The sequence below is a fragment of the Ailuropoda melanoleuca genome, chromosome 17 (assembly GCF_002007445.2).
Source record: "Ailuropoda melanoleuca isolate Jingjing chromosome 17, ASM200744v2, whole genome shotgun sequence".
Lineage (NCBI taxonomy): Eukaryota > Metazoa > Chordata > Mammalia > Carnivora > Ursidae > Ailuropoda > Ailuropoda melanoleuca.
In genome coordinates this window covers 11,230,357-11,247,562 of record NC_048234.1, presented here as the reverse complement: position 1 = coordinate 11,247,562, position 17,206 = coordinate 11,230,357, and the positions used below count along the sequence as shown (strand labels likewise).

Genomic DNA, 17,206 nt, shown 5'->3' with positions numbered 1-17,206 from the left:
GCTCGGGGGGCAGGGGCGGGGGGGCGCGCAGCGGGCAGTGCCAGCCCTGCCTTCTCGCCCGACGGCCCCGCGTCAGGCCGGCAGCCGGGATACCTGCCCCGCCGTCCTCGAAGCCCGCCACGTAGAGGGTGTAGCCGTCCTCCTCCGCGCTGACCGCGTTGGGCGAGATGGAGAATTCGGCGTACTTGGCGGCCGCCGTGTTGTTCTCGAAGTCCTCCAGGTCCACGCGCAGCTCGTACTTCTGCTTCAGCGTCAGGAGGTGCAGATTCTGCAGCCCTGGGGGGCGGGGGCAGCCGGTCAGCGGAGCCTGAGCTCGGGGCGGCCCACGGGACACCCCGTTCCCCGCCTTACCCAGCCAGTACTCCCCGTCGGCGCGGCCGAAGCCCAGCTTGTAGTCGTTCCAGCCCCGGAAGAAACTCACTGAGCCGTTGAATCTCTTCTGGAAAACCTGGGGCAGAGAGAGGATAGGCCTGGACGATCAAGAGTCCAGAGGGCGGGGGGCGCCTGGGTGGCACAGCGGTTAGGCGTCTGCCTTCGGCTCAGGGCGTGATCCCGGCGTTCTGGGATCGAGCCCCACATCAGGCTCCTCGGCTATGAGCCTGCTTCTTCCTCTCCCACTCCCCCTGCTTGTGTTCCCTCTCTCGCTGGCTGTCTCTCTCTCTCTCTGTCGAATAAATAAATAAAATCTTTAAAAAAGAAAAAAAAGAGAACAGAGGGCGGGAACCTCCCCCAGGCACAGACCCTGTCATGCAGATGGGGTTTTGTTCAGAGACTGAGCCGGGCCCGGTAGGCCCGGCCGGCCCCAGGCCCCTTAGAGAGCAGCTCCTGGCACCTGGAAAAGGTTAAGGGGGGAGGCTCTAGAGTTCCAGCCGCCGGCAGGGAGTCCCGGGGGTGGGCTTTGTGACCTATTACTTCACCTCCCAGGTTTCAGTTCCCCTGTAAAGTGTACCTTTCTCCCAGAGTTACTGTGGGGGTGCAGGTACTAACCTGCCTCAGGCACCTAGAATTCAGCGTCGGTGTCGTGATCCCTGTTTTAGACGTGGAAAAACTGAAGTGCAAGGAGGTGAAGCTGGGTCGCACAGCGGGGACCAGAACCAGGCTTCCGTTCCCTCCGCCCACTCACCGTCCACTTCCCGCCCTCGGTGGTCATGTCACAGAAGACAGGCACGGGCACACTGGGGCCCGAGGGGTAGATGAGGTACACGCCGTCCACCTGGTAGCCCTGGGCGTAGATGTCATCGCAGTCCAGGGGCTGCTGAAGGCAAGCCCTCTCCAGAGCTGGGGGCGGGGGCGGGGAGCGTGAGGACCAGGGGACCAAGGCACAACCGGCCCCTCGGCGCCCTGCGGTTTGCCTCCCTCCCCAGGGTCCCAAGAATTCACGAGGGGGGATGCTCGAATTTGATCTCCACCTGCCCCGTGGTAGAGAGGAGGGGATGGCATCTGGCAGGGGCTCAGCCCTGAGGCCTGACTCCCAGAAATGATGGCTCGGAGTCACCTCTCCTCACCCGGCCTGTTGGCCAGGCTGCTTACCATCTCCCCGGATCCCGGAGACCTGGGGGGCGCAGGGGGGCGTGGAGAGAAGCAGCAGCAGCGGTGGCAGGGCCAGGAGGGCCTGGGACAGGACAACAGGGTCAACTCACCGCACCCCCCTGCCCCCGCCAGCCCCAGAGTCCCTTGAGGCTCTGCACTTGTCCCTCCTGCAAACCACCCGCTGCCGGGAACTCCTTCTTTGCCCTTCGGCCCCTCTTTCTGCGCCTGAGAAACCCCACTCTCTGGGACGGGCTCCGGGCCCTCATAGCTTCCGAGTTTCAACTGGATCACGAGGATCCCGTGCCTTCACAGGCCCCTCTCTGGTAAGGGTCCTCCTCCCGGAGTGGGCTCAGGTCCCCGATGCCATGAGCCCCCCAGCCCCAGGCCCGGTACCTTCATGCTGCCAGTTCAGCTCAGAGCGGCTGGGTGTCTGCTGCCCCAGACTGCGCCCCAGACTGCACCCGCCCAGAGTTATGTGCTGGGCCCTGGCCAGCCGCCCCGGCCCCGCCCCCTGTCGCTGCAGAGCCCCCCTCTCCCCTCCCCCCGGCACTGAACCAGCATCTGCTTCCAGGGTCAGGGGGCCGGGGGAGGTGGGGCCCGGGCCAGGGGACCACCTGTGTCTCATTAGGCCTGTCAGGGGCAGAGCACTAAGGACGTTCACTCCCTGCTGAGTCACACTGCTCCCTGGAGCCCCTCTACCACCCGCCCCCCGGACCTGTGGACCCCCTGGTACTCCCAGCCCATCCTCTGCTTCCTCATCCCCCCCATGTCTGTTTATTTTCTCCTCCCCTGGCCTGTGTTTCATCAGCCTTTGGGGGAAGGCTAAAGAGTGGTGGGGAGGGTGTGAGTACGCCTGGGTTCTGGGGACGGGAGGCCCATTCTGGGGGAGCAGAAGGCTGGGGAGGCCGCTTCTGAGCTCCTGATGTGGGAGCCTGTCTGGGGCTGGAGGGGGTTAGGGGCAGCAGGGGCCAGGCAGTCTCCTGGCAGGGCTGGGACATTTCTGAGCCATGAGCACAGCCTGCAGGCGTCCAACTGCTGTCTGCCCCAGCTCAAGCCAGGGCCCCTCTCCAGCCTCCGTCCAGCCCCCTTTGCTCGGGCCCCTCAGGCCCCCTCCTTTCCCCTCCCACAGAGCTCCCCGGTGATGTGTCTGGCTCACACACCCGCAAGCGTGGGGCAGGCGTGGGGCCTCTCTCGTTTCTCTTCACCTCACCACACCCCCCTTCCTTCTCTCAACCCCACCTCAGACTCCCTCCTAAGTAGTGTCCCATTTTCTCAGCCCTGAAAGCCCACCTCTTGCCTCCTTGCCCACCTCCCAACCCGCCCTGAGGCCCATCTGCTCCTTTCTCCACTGAGGTTCCAGGCCTCCTTTTGGGGTGCTCATTGCCCCCAGCCCCTTCGTGGATGTCCCCACTTCTGTTCTCTCCCCCTCTGTCTATCTGTCTGCACAGGCTGCCAGAACGCTCTTTCTAGAGGGCTGTTCGGTCATCACCTGCTTAAAGTCTCGGGTGGCTCTCTGCAGCCTCAGGGCTGAGGCTCAGTTTCTCACCTTGAACGTGAGAGGAATTTTAAGTCTGGCTCACGCCTACCTTAAGGACCTTATCCCAGACTGCTTGTGACTCATAAGGCACGATCTAGCCACACTGGATTTCTCGCCATGGAACCCCCCACCCCGCCTTTGCCTGCTCAGTTGTTCCCTGGGGGGCCCACCTGTTGGTCTTCTCTGCTTGGCCATGAGCGCGGGCTGGCAGGGTCAGCGTCATTCCTGCACACTTCGCACACATCCCAGAGCCTGGCACGCGCCGAGTCACAGGTCAAATGTCTTGTGAGCACCTACTTTGTGCCGGCTGCTGGGGATGGGGTTTCGGCCCCTAACGAGTGGCAGACGCACGCATTAGACACTTCGTTGTATGGTGCCAGCACCTCTGTGGAATGGACGAGCAAACGAAGTATCCGGGGCACAAAGTAAGAAAGAGAGTGGCTCTGCCTCACGTCCCCTCTCCTCACTCCTAAGTCAGTAAGCCCCTCGGATGAGCCCAGGCGGCTCATCCGCCGGTACCAATCCAGGCTGTGCCACCTGCTAGCTGGGGGACCTCGGACAAGTCCTCTCACCTCTCCGTGCCTCAGTTTCCCCCTCTGTAAAATGAGGATGGTCACAGTATCTCCTCCAAAGGGCTATGGTAAGGATGAAGGACTACATAACCAACAACACGCAGCTATGCCTCTGATCGGTGAGTAATAAATACGAGCCATCTCATCATCAGAAACCTCGCGATTGTTCTTTACACGAGCGGATTGTCTTCCATGTGATTTTTATCCTTGTCTGTGGAATAGTGGCCTGCCTCTCAACACCCAATTTCCCTCAGTCCTAAGTGGTAAGGTGGATTGTCCAGCCTCCATGGGTGGGGTCACAGGTCTGAATTTTGGCCACGGAGCTGCAAACAGAAGTTCTGTAAAAGTGGGGAGCTATTCCCTCCTCTTCCCGCTGTTTGGCCTGTTGCGGGGCGCGATGGCTGGAGCTCCAGCCGCCATCTTGAACAGTGAGGATGAGGCCCCAGCAAGAGATGGTAGAAGGTGGGTGCACGCGGCTGGCTCAGCTGGTAAAGCATCTGACTCTTGATCTCGGGGTCGTGAGTTTGAGTTCCATGTTAGGGGTGGGGATTACTCAAAGAAAAAGAGCGGGTGGAGGGTGCTCAGAGAGGAGCTAGGTTCCTCAAGACCTCGTGGAGCGGGTCCAAGGCCAAGCTCTGGACTGCCCTTCCCTAGGCCTCACGTGGAGGAGAAAGACGCTTTTATCTAGTTTAAGCCTCTGTTGTTTGTCCCCTGCTGCACACAGCTGAATCTAATCCTAAAACATCTCTCCTTTCAGCAAATGCCCGCTAATTTTAGCACTGGCTACAAATAGGAAAATGATGAAAAAATCAGTCATCAAAAGAAATAATAAAACGTGTAGAATACAACTAATAAACGAATGTAGGAACACAAGGAAGAATTAAGCAATGAGGGATCAACCACTTTTCGCCCATTAGTCGTTTTATCCTCTAACTGCACAGGAACATATGTAAGTGGCGAAGCAGTCAGTGTGTTCCGCTCGCTGGATGTGGTTGGGAATGAGTTTAACTCTTCGGGGAAAGCAAGAAAGGGTTGGTAACACAGCCCACGGCAGGAACACCGCTTTGAAGATGCTGTCTGAAGGGAATGCTCTGACATACTGAAAAAACGACATGGATTAGTCAGTGGTCGTATTCGTTGGCTGCCCGTCGTGAGAACCTTCCCATGTTTGGGGGTCCCCCCCACCCCGCCCCAACTGGAAGGCAGGTGCCTGCTCTCCCAAGCTTGCTGGCAGGGCTGTTGAAAGCACGTGACCTCAGTGAAGCTGATTACATGCATCACCCTGGGCTTTGTTTTGGGAGATAACTGACGTAAGGGGCAGGAGAAGGAAGAACTCACTCTCGGGGTGGTAGTGACCCCAGAGGCGTCTGGCTTCCAGCTTCTCTGGCCGGCTGCTGGTGACTTTGCAAGCATAGTGCTGAGTCATACTGGCTCTGGCTTGGGCTGCAAAGCCCTCAGCTGGGTTCTCCACTCCTGGCAATTGCTTTTTCTCTGCCCATGATTTTTTTTTTTTTTTTAAAGAATCCCCCCCTCTCATGGGTGAAGATGTTTATATCGGGGCCTTTTCACGCCCAGCAGTTGACGCCAACTCTGACCAACTTTGTTGGGAGGCTTGCAGGGCCTGGGAGTTGTGGAGAACTAGCTTGACGGGGGAGTGGGGATGGGAGCTGAGGCTGCCCCAAGGCTCTGGGAGGCAGGTCCTCCGTGGTGGTCTCATAGTGGGGCCAGTCTGTCAGGGTGATGCCGCTCACTGGACAGGCCATGTCTGTGTCTGCTTGAGAGCCAGGTTCCTGGAGGCGGGGAGCACCCATCCCTCTGGCCTTGGCGTGGGTCACTTGCCTACCCACTCGGCATTTGCCTTTCTACCCCATCTTTCTCTGTCCTGCTCTAGTGGCGATGCCCCCGGCATCGCTGTGTTCCCATGGCCCCTGGCTTCTGGCTGGATTGGGCCAATGGGAAGCAGCAGCTGGAGATGGAGGAAGAGAGTGGTTGGGGTGTTTCTCCCTGACTCCTGTCATTCCCAGGACTGCAGTTTCAGCAATGGCTGTGCCGGCCTCCCTACCTCCAATTACAGCTCCTGCCCTAACCCCCTTCACTGGATCCCAGACCTCCATTTCCTCCCCTTACCCCTGCAGCCTGGGACGGTAAGCCCCCGTCCCCCCCCCCCCATTGCTAGTCCCAGGGGGCTCCAGCATCCCGTGCTGGCTTCCTAAATGCCCACACCCAAGTAAGTAGTCCCTTCACTAAATTCCTCAAGAACGAGACAAAACAGCCGAGTCTGCCTTTGTTTCCTGCCAGGACCCTGATTGCCCCAAGCTCTTACTTTGGTTTCGTTCTAAAAGCCAGCAGCCAGTGGAATATCTTAGACAACAGCTGAAGACAAGACCTCCGCACGGCTCTGCAGGTGCCCGGCGCGCATCATCTCCCCCTTGACCTTCCCTAACTGCCCCTTTGCTCCTCACCCCGCCTTCAGCCGGAGCCAGAAACGGCCGAGGAGGGGAGTTTTCAAAGGAACTCAAGAAGGGGAGAGGGGGTGTCCCGCAACCCAGGCCAAGTGAGGGGGCTACGAGAAGGATGAGGCTGTTTGCCAGGTGAGACCCTGGCTGAAATAGGACGCTCCTGCAGCAGGGGGAGGGGCTGTGGGGAAGGGGGCGGGGCCCGCGGGGCCACCTGCCGGACAAGGATGCGTCCCTTGAGCTCCTACTAGGACACATCAGGCACCCTTTAACCCCTATATAGGCAGCAGGGAGCAGACACAAGCTTCAGCTCTCCTGGAGCCAGAGAGGGAAAACAGTGAAAATGAGTGAAATGATGACAAGCAGTGAAAAAGAAAGCGGGGGGTGGGGGCGGGGGCTGGGGCGGAAAAGAAGGACTTGGTGAGAATGGTCGGTGGCTGGCTCGGGATCCACGGTCCAGCATGAGCTTTCGTGGTGGGGGACACGTCCGTCACTCCCCATATTTTCTTTCCCTGGAAAGGGCGAAATGAGGAGGTATTTGGTGTCTGTCCCCACTTTTTTGAGCAGTTTGGGGCAAGTTCAGTGGATGGAGCCCTGTAGGTTGGAGAGGGAGGGTATTGAATTCCAGGGTAAGACTTTTGAAGCTGACCCTGAGGCCTTTGGAGTTAGGGTATGTTGAGATAGGATCTCCCCTCTCCTGTTGACCACCTGGGATTTACGTAAGTTGGGTGCTTGATTTTATTTTGATGTGTGAGAGGTGCGGCTGCCGCGTCCCGGGCAAAACGCGTACAGATCAAAGGTTGGCTTTTGTTTTTTGAAATAAATGAATGCATGCCAGAGTTGGGGAAAAAAAAAAAAAGATTGCAAAACAGCAGTCCCCACCCTGGTGTTCCTGGGGGTGGGTCTTTTCCGGTTCGTTGTGCGGCCACTGGGGGGCCCTTCCACACAGGAGGCTGTGTCCTCATTCTGAGAATGTGAGGCTCTCTTATCCCTTCTTTAACTGCTTTCTTCTTCTCCATTTTCTCTGTTCTCTCTCTTTCTCTCTCTCTCTTTTTTTAACCTTTAAAGATTTTATTTTTAACCAGTCTCTACACCCAACATGGGGCAGGAATTTATGACCCCGAGATCAGAAGTCTCAGGCTCCACAGACTGAGCCAGCCAGGTGCCCCTCTGTTCCGCTGATCCGCTGGATCTCCCGAATCGATCCTTATTTGTTCTTATTTGTTCTTATTTTTTTGCCTGACATTTTCCATCGCTGTGTTTTTAATTCTGATTTCAGGAGCACACGCTTAAGGCCCAGCATTCCTAGTGACTAAAAAATTAGCTTTTGCGTTATTTTTATTTTCCAGTCCCTTCTGGTTTTAAGGGTTTATTGGGAGGTGTAATTTACATATTGTAAAATCGTCCATTGTAAGTGTATAATTTAACAATGGCGCCTTTTAAAGAATAGCCTTTATTTTAAATTATTTTTTAATTTTTTTCAAAGATTTTATTTATTTGACAGAGAGAAAGAGAGCACAAGCAGGGGGAGGGGCAGAGGGAGAAGCAGGCTCCCTGCCCGATCCCAGGGGACCCTGATCCCAATGCGGGGCTTGATCCCAGGAACCTGAGATCACGACCTGAGCCGAAGGCAGATGCTTAACCAACTGAGCCACCCAGGCGCCCCTAGTCTTTATTTTTTAGAAGACTTTTAAGTTCACAGCAAAACTGAGAGGACGGTGCAGAGGTCTCCTATACACCGCCCGCCCCCGCGATAACCTAGTGGAGTGGGACATTTATTACAATGGATGAACCTATGTGGACACATCATCATCACCAAAAGTCCATAGTTTACATTAGGGTCATTCTCGGTGTTGTACATTCTTTTTTTTTTTTTTAAGATTCATTTATTTATTTGAGAGAGAGTGTGCATGCAGTGGGGGAGGGGCAAAGGGAGAGGGAGAGAGAGAATCCTCAAGCAGACTCCCTGCCAACATGGAGCCCGATACCCAGCTTGATCCCAGGACCCTGAGATCGTGACCCCAAGAGTCGGCTGCCCAAACAACTGAGCCACCCAGGTGCCCTGTCGGTGTTGTACATTCTATGGGTTTGGATGGATGGATAACGCCATCCCCCCATTAAAGTATCGTATAGAATAGTTTATGGCCCTAAGAATCCTCTGTACTCCACTGATTCATTCTCTGCTCCCCACCCGACAACCACAGATCTTTCTATGGTCTCCATAGTTTTCCCTTTTCCATAATATCATATGGTTGGAATCATACAGTACGTGGCCTTCTCAGATTGGCTTCTTTCACTTAGTGTTACACATTTAATGTCCCTCCATGTCTTTCACGGCTTGATAGCTCATTCCCTTTTAGCACTGAATAATAGCCCACTGTCCAGACGTATCCCAGCTTATCCGCTCACCTACTGAAGGACGTCTTGGTTGCATCCCGGTTTAGGCAATTGCAAATAAAGCTGCTATATTTGGGCAAATACCAAGGAGTGTGATTGCTGGATCATATGATAAGAGTATGCTCAGTTGCATAAGAAACTGATGAACTGTCTTCCCCAGGGGTCGTACCCCCTTGCACTCCCACCAGCAATGAATGAGAGTTCCTGGTGCTCCACGTCCTTGCCAGCATTTGGTGGTGTCAGTGTTTTGGAGTTTTACCCTCTAGTAGGTGTGTAGTTTCGTTGTTTTAATTTGCAATTCCCTAATGACATATGACATGGAGCTTCTTCTCATATGCTCACTTGCCACCTGCACGTTTTCTTTGGTGAGGCGTCTGTTCAGATCTTTTGCCCATTTTTATTTTATTTATTTTTTTAAAGATTTTTTATTTATTTATGTGACAGAGAGACAGCCAGCGAGAGAGGGAACAGAGCAGGGGAGAAGGAGAGGAAGAGGCAGGCTCCCAGCCGAGGAGCCCGATGTGGGACTCGATCCCGGAACGCCGGGATCACGCCCTGAGCCGAAGGCAGACGCTTAATGACTGCGCCACCCAGGCGCCCCTTTTGCCCATTTTTAAACCAGGTTGTTTGTTTTCTTACTGTCCAGTCAATTACTCCTTTTTAATAGCACAAAGTGTTTTTGTTTTCATTTTGTTTTGTTTTATGAATTCCTATCTTCTCTTACTTCTTTGAGGCTATAAATTATAACTGAAGTTTTCTTCTGTTGCCTGCATTGTCTCTATTTTCTCCATTTGTTTGTTTGTTTGATCTGGTCACTGTCTCATGAGTTTAAGGCTTTCTTCAAACACCTGCTGCTGATTTATTCCCATTTGGGAGAAGACACTGGAAGCTGTTAAGAAGATTTGTGGACCCGGGTGGGGCTAGGTCTTGCTGTGGCCAACGGGTCAGAAGTGTGTTCTGCTCCACAGGACAGAAAACCCAACTGGCACAACGAGTTGGAGATAATTTATTTTTCTTTTCTTTTTCTTTTTTTTTTAAAGATTTTATTTATTTATTTATTCAACAGAGATAGAGACAGCCAGCGAGAGAGGGAACACAAGCAGGGGGAGTGGGAGAGGAAGAAGCAGGCTCATAGCCGAGGAGCCTGACGTGGGGCTCGATCCCATAACGCCGGGATCACGCCCTGAGCCGAAGGCAGATGCTTAACCACTGTGCCACCCAGGCGCCCCTTTATTTTTATTTCCTTAAAGATTTAATTAATTTATTTGACAGAAAGAGCACAAGCAGGGAGAGGGGGAGAGGGAGAAGCAGGGAGCCTGATGTGGGGCTCGATCCCAGGACCCTGTGATCATGACCCAAGCCAAAGGCAAACACTTAACCGACTGAGCCACCCAGGAGCCCCAGATGGAGATAATTTGTTTTTGTTTTTACGCAACAAACAAACAAAATACAGAAATGGGCAGAGCAGCTACCTCGGTATTGTAACTTTTTTCATTTCCTTACTGTATTTTCAGTGGGTTTTGAAGGAAGAGGAAATACTTGTGAGACATAAACCCACTAGATTTAACCTCCTGGATTATTGACACACTTCATCTTATTTTAAATAATTTCTTATTGTAAGCACAATTTTCTGCCTTTTATAAATGAAGAAACCAAGGCTCAGAGAGATAGCAGGACTGGGGTTAGAACCTGAAGCTTGTCCTTTTCCCACGTTCCTGGGAGCTCCAAGAGACGTGTGCCCCCATGGGACAGGAGAACGTTAAGTTCTTGAGACACATGTGGGAGCAGAGCGGGCCACAGGTGACAGAGGGAGATCCAGGTAGGGAGGAGGACAAGGACTCATAGCCCTTGGAGGGTGAGGGAGGCTTCTTAGGGTACCAGGTGGCTGGCATGACACACGGCATTTTCTGTGGTGCCTGCCCAGTGGTGCGACTCCCTGATAGCTGATCAGTCAGCCAGGTCCTGGCTTCTGTGACCTTGCTTCCTCTGCCTGCCTGCCCATCAGCTCCCCAAGGACAGGAGCTGGTCCCAAGCCTGTCCCCTGGCACTTGGCACCTGGCAAACACCAAGGAGACACTTTGAGGTGCTGATGCAGGGGTGGGAGCAGCTCTCTGCCCAGATACCAGCACCTGCTGAAGGAAAAATGCGTGCCTTCTGGGATCCCCAGGAGAAGGAAGGAGCAGAGTCATGGAAGGGAGGGGACAGGGAGTCCAGGGGCCTGGCAAAGGGGAGTGGGAAAGAAGGAGAGCTGATGCTGGGGGTCGGCTCATAGCACAGGAGGGCTGGAGGGCTGAAAGTGATGTTGCTTTGTAAACTGGGAAGTGCCCTACACATTCGAGAGCCTCTTCCTGGAGATCTCTTGCCCTCTTCTCCCTTCATTCCGCCCGTGCCTCGGTCTTTATGGAGCACGCGGTGTGTGGCAGTCACTGTGCTGGACGGCCGGTTACAGCCCTGAAAGGCACAGGCCCCACCTTGGTGCTTACAATGCTGAGAATTTAGGGAGACAAATGAAAAGAACAGTCCTGCACATCCACGTCCTTCCTGGTTCACACTGCAGAGCCCTGACAAAATGCCACTCTTGGAGCAGGGCGGTACACCAGGAGCAAGGCCTCCACTGGGGGACAGACAATAAACATGACGCATAGGAGCTTATGTAGCTGGCTGGGTGGTGAGGAGTATAAGGGAAGGAAGACAAAAAGTGCCTGTGGAATTGATTGAAAGGGACTGAAATTCTAGATTTAGGCGGGGCCGGGGAGGGCTCAGTGACAAGGTAAGATGGGATGAAGCAGGCCTCCGTGAGGGTCAGATACTAACTATTTTAGGCTTTGTGAGCCATATGGTCTCCGTCACAACTCTTCAACTCTGCCGTTGGGGCACAGAAGAAGCCGGAGACCATCCACAAGCTCATGAGTAAGGCTCTGTTCTGATAGAGATTTGCTGACAAACAATGGGCGTTGGGCTGATTTGGTCCACAGTGTGCCAAGCCCTGGAATAAAGATGTAAAGGAAGCAAGGGAGGGAGCCGTGAGGATATTTCAGTAAAGAACAGTGGGAGCAGAGGAAGCAGCATGTGCAAAGGTCCTGAGGTGGGAGTGTGCCAGCATGTCTGGGGGACACTGAATGAGCTGGGGTGGCTGGAGCAGAGAGGACAAAAGTGGGAATGTAGTGGAAGGGTTCAAGAGGAGATGGGACAGATTCTCCAGGGCCTTGTCCGTGCAGGAACTTTGGCTTGTGTAGTTATCAACTGTGGGAAGGAGGGGCTGTAAAGGACTCCAGGGCTGGTGCATAACTGTCTTCCTCTGAATACACCAAGACTAAATGTCTAGTTCCCGCCTGAGGTAGGACTAAGAGCAGGTCCTTCTTTTTTCCAGCAGAGAATTGGTCATGGTCTAGGTCCCAAGAGTCTCGCCAGGTTGAGAAAAACCAAATGCCCTCCCCCTCCTTCCAGACACAGCAGGCACCCCCGCCCAGGGCCAGGCGGAGAGTGGAACCAGGCAGTGTGGGGGGGAAGGATGTGTGTCATCCAGGTCACCTGTGTGCCCCCGCCCCAGGGACTGGGTTCCCTGATCCAGTGGTAGCATTGACAGCTGGGTGTCTTGAGACCTCCCAGGTCCGCCCTGGCTGGATGAGGCTGATCTTGGCTCTTACAAGCTGAAGGGCAGTCACATCCTGGCATTTTGAGGACAGCTGGAGCCAAGTTCAAGGTCTATCAGCCTGACGTCATCATTTTTCTTTTCTATTGATGTATGACAATTGTACAGGAAAGGGGGCGCACACCAATTTAGCGTCCAGCATGATGAATCCTTACATGGGTAAACAGCTGGGTCACCACCCCTAGGTCAAGAGAGAGACTATTTCCAGCCCCCAGGAGGCTCCCCCCGCCCCTCCAAGTCTGCATGCCTACCCCAACCTGAGGTAACCTCTATTCTGCCTCCTCTCACCTTACGTTAGTTTTGCTCCCTCTTGAACTTCCTGTAGATGGAATAATTCGGTATATATTCCTTGGTGTCTGGTTTCTTTTGCTCGACAGAGGAGATTTTTTTTAAAGATTTTGTTTATATATTTGAAAGACAGAGAGAGAGAGAGAGCACAAGAGGTGGGGATGGGGGAGAAGCAGGCTCTCTGCTGAGCGGGGAGCCCAATGTGGGGCTCGATCCCAGGACCCCAGGATCAAGACCTGAGCTGAAGGCAGGCGCCTAACCAACCAAGCCACCCAGGCACCTCAACTCAGGGGTGTCTCGTTGTTTTGGGTATGCATAGTGGTTCTCGAAGTGTCATCTGGGGTGCCCCTGAGACCTTTTCAGGGCATCTGAGAGATCAAAATGATTTTCACAATAATACTGAAATGTCATTTGTGGGGCACCCAGGTGGCACAGTCGGTTAAGCGTCCAACTCTTGGATTCTGCTCAGGTCATGATCTCAGGGTCGTGGGACCGAGCCCCGTGTTGGACTCGCACTCAGTGGGGAGTCTGCTTGGGATTCTCTCTCTCCCTCTCCCTCTGCCCGCCCCTCCCGCCCCGCTCTTGCACTCTGTCTCTCTCAAATAAATAAATAAATAAATAAATAAATAAATAAATCTTAAAATGTCATTTGCCCTTTCACTCTGGTTTTCTCGGGAGCATACAGCGGAATTTTCCACAGGCTGCACAGTGTATGGTATCTCAGTGGACTGAATGAAGACATGGACAAGAGAACCCAGCTGCTTTTGATTAAGCCAGATAATAAAGAGATTTGCAAAAACATAAAGCCGATGCCATTCTTATCGCTGATTAGTGTGTGTGTGTGTGTGTGTGTGTGTGTAAATAGGGTTATTTTTATAAAAATAGGTTATTGATGTAAATACACCACAGATATGTTATTGTCATTTCAACCAGTTGAAAAATGTATTTTTGTAGTGTTAGTTTTAATTTCTAACTTGGCCACTAACATATTTCTAACATAACCCACAGAAATGGGTTATATGGGCTCTGTGTGGCCCTCGATCATTACTAAGAGTACAAAGGGGTCCCGAGACCAACATGTTTGAGAACCTGCTGCTTCAGAGTATTTCACTGCATGAATGTGTCCTAATTTGTTGACCCGTTCTCCTGTTGGTGAGCATTTGGGTTGTTTCCAGTTTGGGTTATCACGAATCATGCTGCTGTGAATTTTCGTGGATCTGTCTTCCGTGGACACAAGCCCTCACTCTCTGTGGATATTTGCCGAGGTGTGGAGGCTGGACCACACTCTCCACAGTGGTTGTACCAGCTCACATGCCCAGTGGTGAGGTGGGACAGTCAAACTGGGGTTCATCTGGCTTACTGAGTGCAGCTAATTCAGCACATGGTCTGGTGTCCAAGATGGAGGCACCCCAATGTACAGTGGCTCTTTCTGGGGCACTGTCCTTGTGTCCCACCAACACAGGCACTGTGGCCGTCCGTACAGGCAGGCTCCGAATAATCACAAGTGGTGTATGAGGGTAGAGTCTAGTGTGTGGCCCCCGAGGGGCTGTGTGCAGGAGAGAAATGGACCCACTCCATCTGGAGGGTTAAGGAAGGTGAGGGAAATCTAAGCAGAGACTTGAAGGATGAGGAATAGTGGCCAAGACAGAGGAGGGGAGCGGCATTCCAGGCTGAGGGAGCCTCTCAGAGGCCTGGGCTGTGGTTGAGAGGCATAGAGGAGGTGTGGGGAGTGAGCGAGTGGAGTGGAGAAGGGGATGGAAGGCAGAAAACCTGTGGTCTGGGCAGGCCACGTAGGGCTGTGGCATCCATGGTTAGCAAGATGTTCAGACTATCCTAAGGGCAACATAAAGCTGTTGGAGAGTTTTTAAGCAGGAAGAGACACATTTTTAAAAAATTTGTATTTACTTATATTTTTAAGTTAGATTTTTTATTTTGAGATAATTGTAGATTCACATGCAGTTGTATGAAATAATACAGAGAGATCTCATGTATTTTGTACCTAGTTTCCCCCAATGGTAACATATTGTCAGATTATCATTCAGTATCACAACCAGGATACTGACATGGATGGAGTCAAGATACAGAGAATTTCCACCACTGCAGGATCCCTCCTGTTGCCCTCTTATAGTGACACCCACTTCCTACCTCCCCCACTGCCTCCTTAACCCCCTGGGCAACCACCAACTGTTCTGTTTCTATAATTTCGTTGCTTCAAGAATGTCATATCAATGGAATCATACAACATATCACCTGTTGGAATTGGCTTTTTTCATTCAACGTAATTCTCTGGAGATCCATCCAGGTCATTGCATGTGTCAATATTTCATTCCCTTTTAGGGATAGGTAGTATTCTGTGGCCTCGGTCTACCACTTTGCGTAATCATTTGGCTGTTGAAGGCCATCTGAGTTGTTTCCAATTTGGAGCTATTATGAGTAGAGCTGCTATAAATATCTGCGTACAGGTCTTTGTGTGGACGTAATTCTTCTTCTTCTTCTTTTTTTTAAGATTTATTTATTTTTTTAAGAGAGAGAGCACAAGTGGGGGGAGGGGCAGAGGAAGAGGGAGAGACTCTCCAGCAAACACCGCTGAGCTTGGAGCCTAATGCAGGACTCAATCTCATGACCCTGAGATCATGACCTGAGCTGAAATCTAGAGTCAGATGCTTAACTGACTGAGCTACCCAGGCGCCCAGAACTTAATTCTTTATTTCTTTGGGATAAATGCCCAGGAACACAGTTACTGGGGTCATATGGTAGTTGCATGTTTAGTTTTTTAAGAAACTCACACTTGTTTTCAGAATGGCTGTATCATTTTACATTCCTACCAGCACGGTAAACATGTGAGTGATCCAGTTTCTCCACATGCTTGCCAGCATTTGATATCACCATTATTTTAACCATTCTGATAGAAATATAACGCTATCTCATTGGGATTTTAATTTGCATTTCCCTGGTTGTTAATAATGTTGATCTTTTCATGTGTTTATTTGCCATTTGTCTGTCCTTTCCAGTGAAATGTTTGTTCATGTGTTTTGCCCATGTTGTAATGGGGTGGTTCACTTTTTCACTGCCAAGTTTTGAGAAATCCTCATCTATTCTAGATGATAGTCCTTTGTCAGATATGTGACTTGCAAATATCTTCTCCAGCTTAGTGACTGGTCTTTTCCTCCTCTTAACAGAGTCAGGCTTTCATAGAATGAACACTATACATTTTGATTAAATTGAATTTATCAAATTTTCCTTTTAATGGATAATGCTTTTGGTGTCATGTCTCAACCTTTTGCCTAGGTCTGGGTCCCAAAGATTTTCTTCTATTTTTTTTTCTGTAAGTTTTATAATTTTACATGTAGGTTGATGATACATATTGAGTTAATTTTTATATAAGGTGTGATGTTTAAGTTAAAGTATTGTGGGTTGTTTTTTTGTTGTTTTTGTTTTTGTTTTTTTGCCTATAGATACCCAATTGCACCAGCATCATTTATTGAAAAGACGATCTTTCCTCCATTATATTATTTTCATACCTTTATGAAAAATTAATTGGGTTTTTGTGGGTCTATTTCTGGGCTTTCTAGTTTGTTCTATTGATCTATACGTCTGTTCCTCTGCCACACAGTCTTGATTACTGTGGCTACATAGTAAGTCTTAAAATTGGATAACCTCATTTATCTTACTTTATTTTTTCCTTTTCAAAAATTGTTTTCACTACTCCAATTCCTCTACCTTTCCATATGAATTTTAGAATAATCTTATCTGTGTGTAAAAAATGTCTTGGTCTTGGTCTTGGTGGGATTTTTATAGGAATTGCATTAAACCTAGATTTTAATTTGGGAAGAACTGATCAACATCTTTACTATGTTGAGTCTTCCAATCCACGAACATGGTGTGTCTCTCCACTTACTTAGATCTTTGATTTCTTTTATTGGAGTTGTGTAGTTCTCGGCATACAAATCCTGCGTGTGGTTTGTTAGATTTACACTTAAGTACTTTTTAAAGTGATTGTAAATACTCAAATATTGTAAAAAATATTGTATTTTTAATTTCCATGTGTTCATTGCTAATCTATAGAAATAGGATTGATTTTTGTATGTTTTTCTTATATACTTTGACTTTGCTGAATTCAGTAATTCCTTCTAGGAGGTTTTTGGCTCTCTTTTTTTGGTGGATCCCTTGGGATTGTCTACACATACAATCATATCATCTGAAAATAGGGACAGGTTTATTTTGTCCTTTCCTACCTGTATGCTTTTAAATTTCCTTTTCTTGCCTTATTGCATTGCCTAGAACTTCCAGTACTATGTTGAGTGAGAGTAGTGAGAGCAGACATTCTTGCCTAGTTCTTGGTCTTAGGGGGGAAGTATTCAGTCCTTCACCATTATGTATAATTTTAGCTTTAGGGTTTTTGTAGATACTCTTTATCAAGTGGAGGGATTGTCCCTGCGTGCCTATTTTTCTGAGAGTTTTTGTTTTGTTTTGTTTTAACCCAGAGTTTCACTGGGTGTTGAATTTTGTCAAATGTTTTTTCTGCACCAGTTAATATGACTGTGTGACTTCTGTTTTTTAGTCTGTTCATATGATGGATTGTATTGATTGGATTTCAAATATTGAATTGATCTTTCATCCCTAGAATAAATTCCACTTTGTCATGGTGAATATTTCTTTTTATATATTGCCGAATTGTATTTGCTAATATTTTGTTAATGAACTTTGCACCTGTTCATGAGGCATAGTGGTCTGGATATTTATTTTTTTGGGGACTGTCTTTGGTTTTGGTATA

The 17,206-nt window shown here is 50.6% G+C and overlaps 1 protein-coding gene across 1 annotated transcript in view; it reads right to left on the bottom strand.

Annotated features, from left to right (window-relative positions):
* MFAP4 (microfibril associated protein 4) overlaps positions 1-2,022 on the bottom strand; it is a 2,635-nt gene extending 613 nt beyond the window's left edge. The window contains exons 1-5 of the mRNA XM_034647287.1: positions 1,924-2,022; positions 1,531-1,612; positions 1,124-1,278; positions 352-448; positions 3-276 (exon numbers count right to left, since the gene is read on the bottom strand). Of these exons, the coding sequence (XP_034503178.1) occupies positions 3-276; positions 352-448; positions 1,124-1,278; positions 1,531-1,612; positions 1,924-1,929 (614 nt within the window). The 5' untranslated portion in view covers positions 1,930-2,022. The remainder of the gene's footprint in view (positions 1-2; positions 277-351; positions 449-1,123; positions 1,279-1,530; positions 1,613-1,923) is intronic.
* Positions 2,023-17,206: the final 15,184 nt, after the last annotated feature.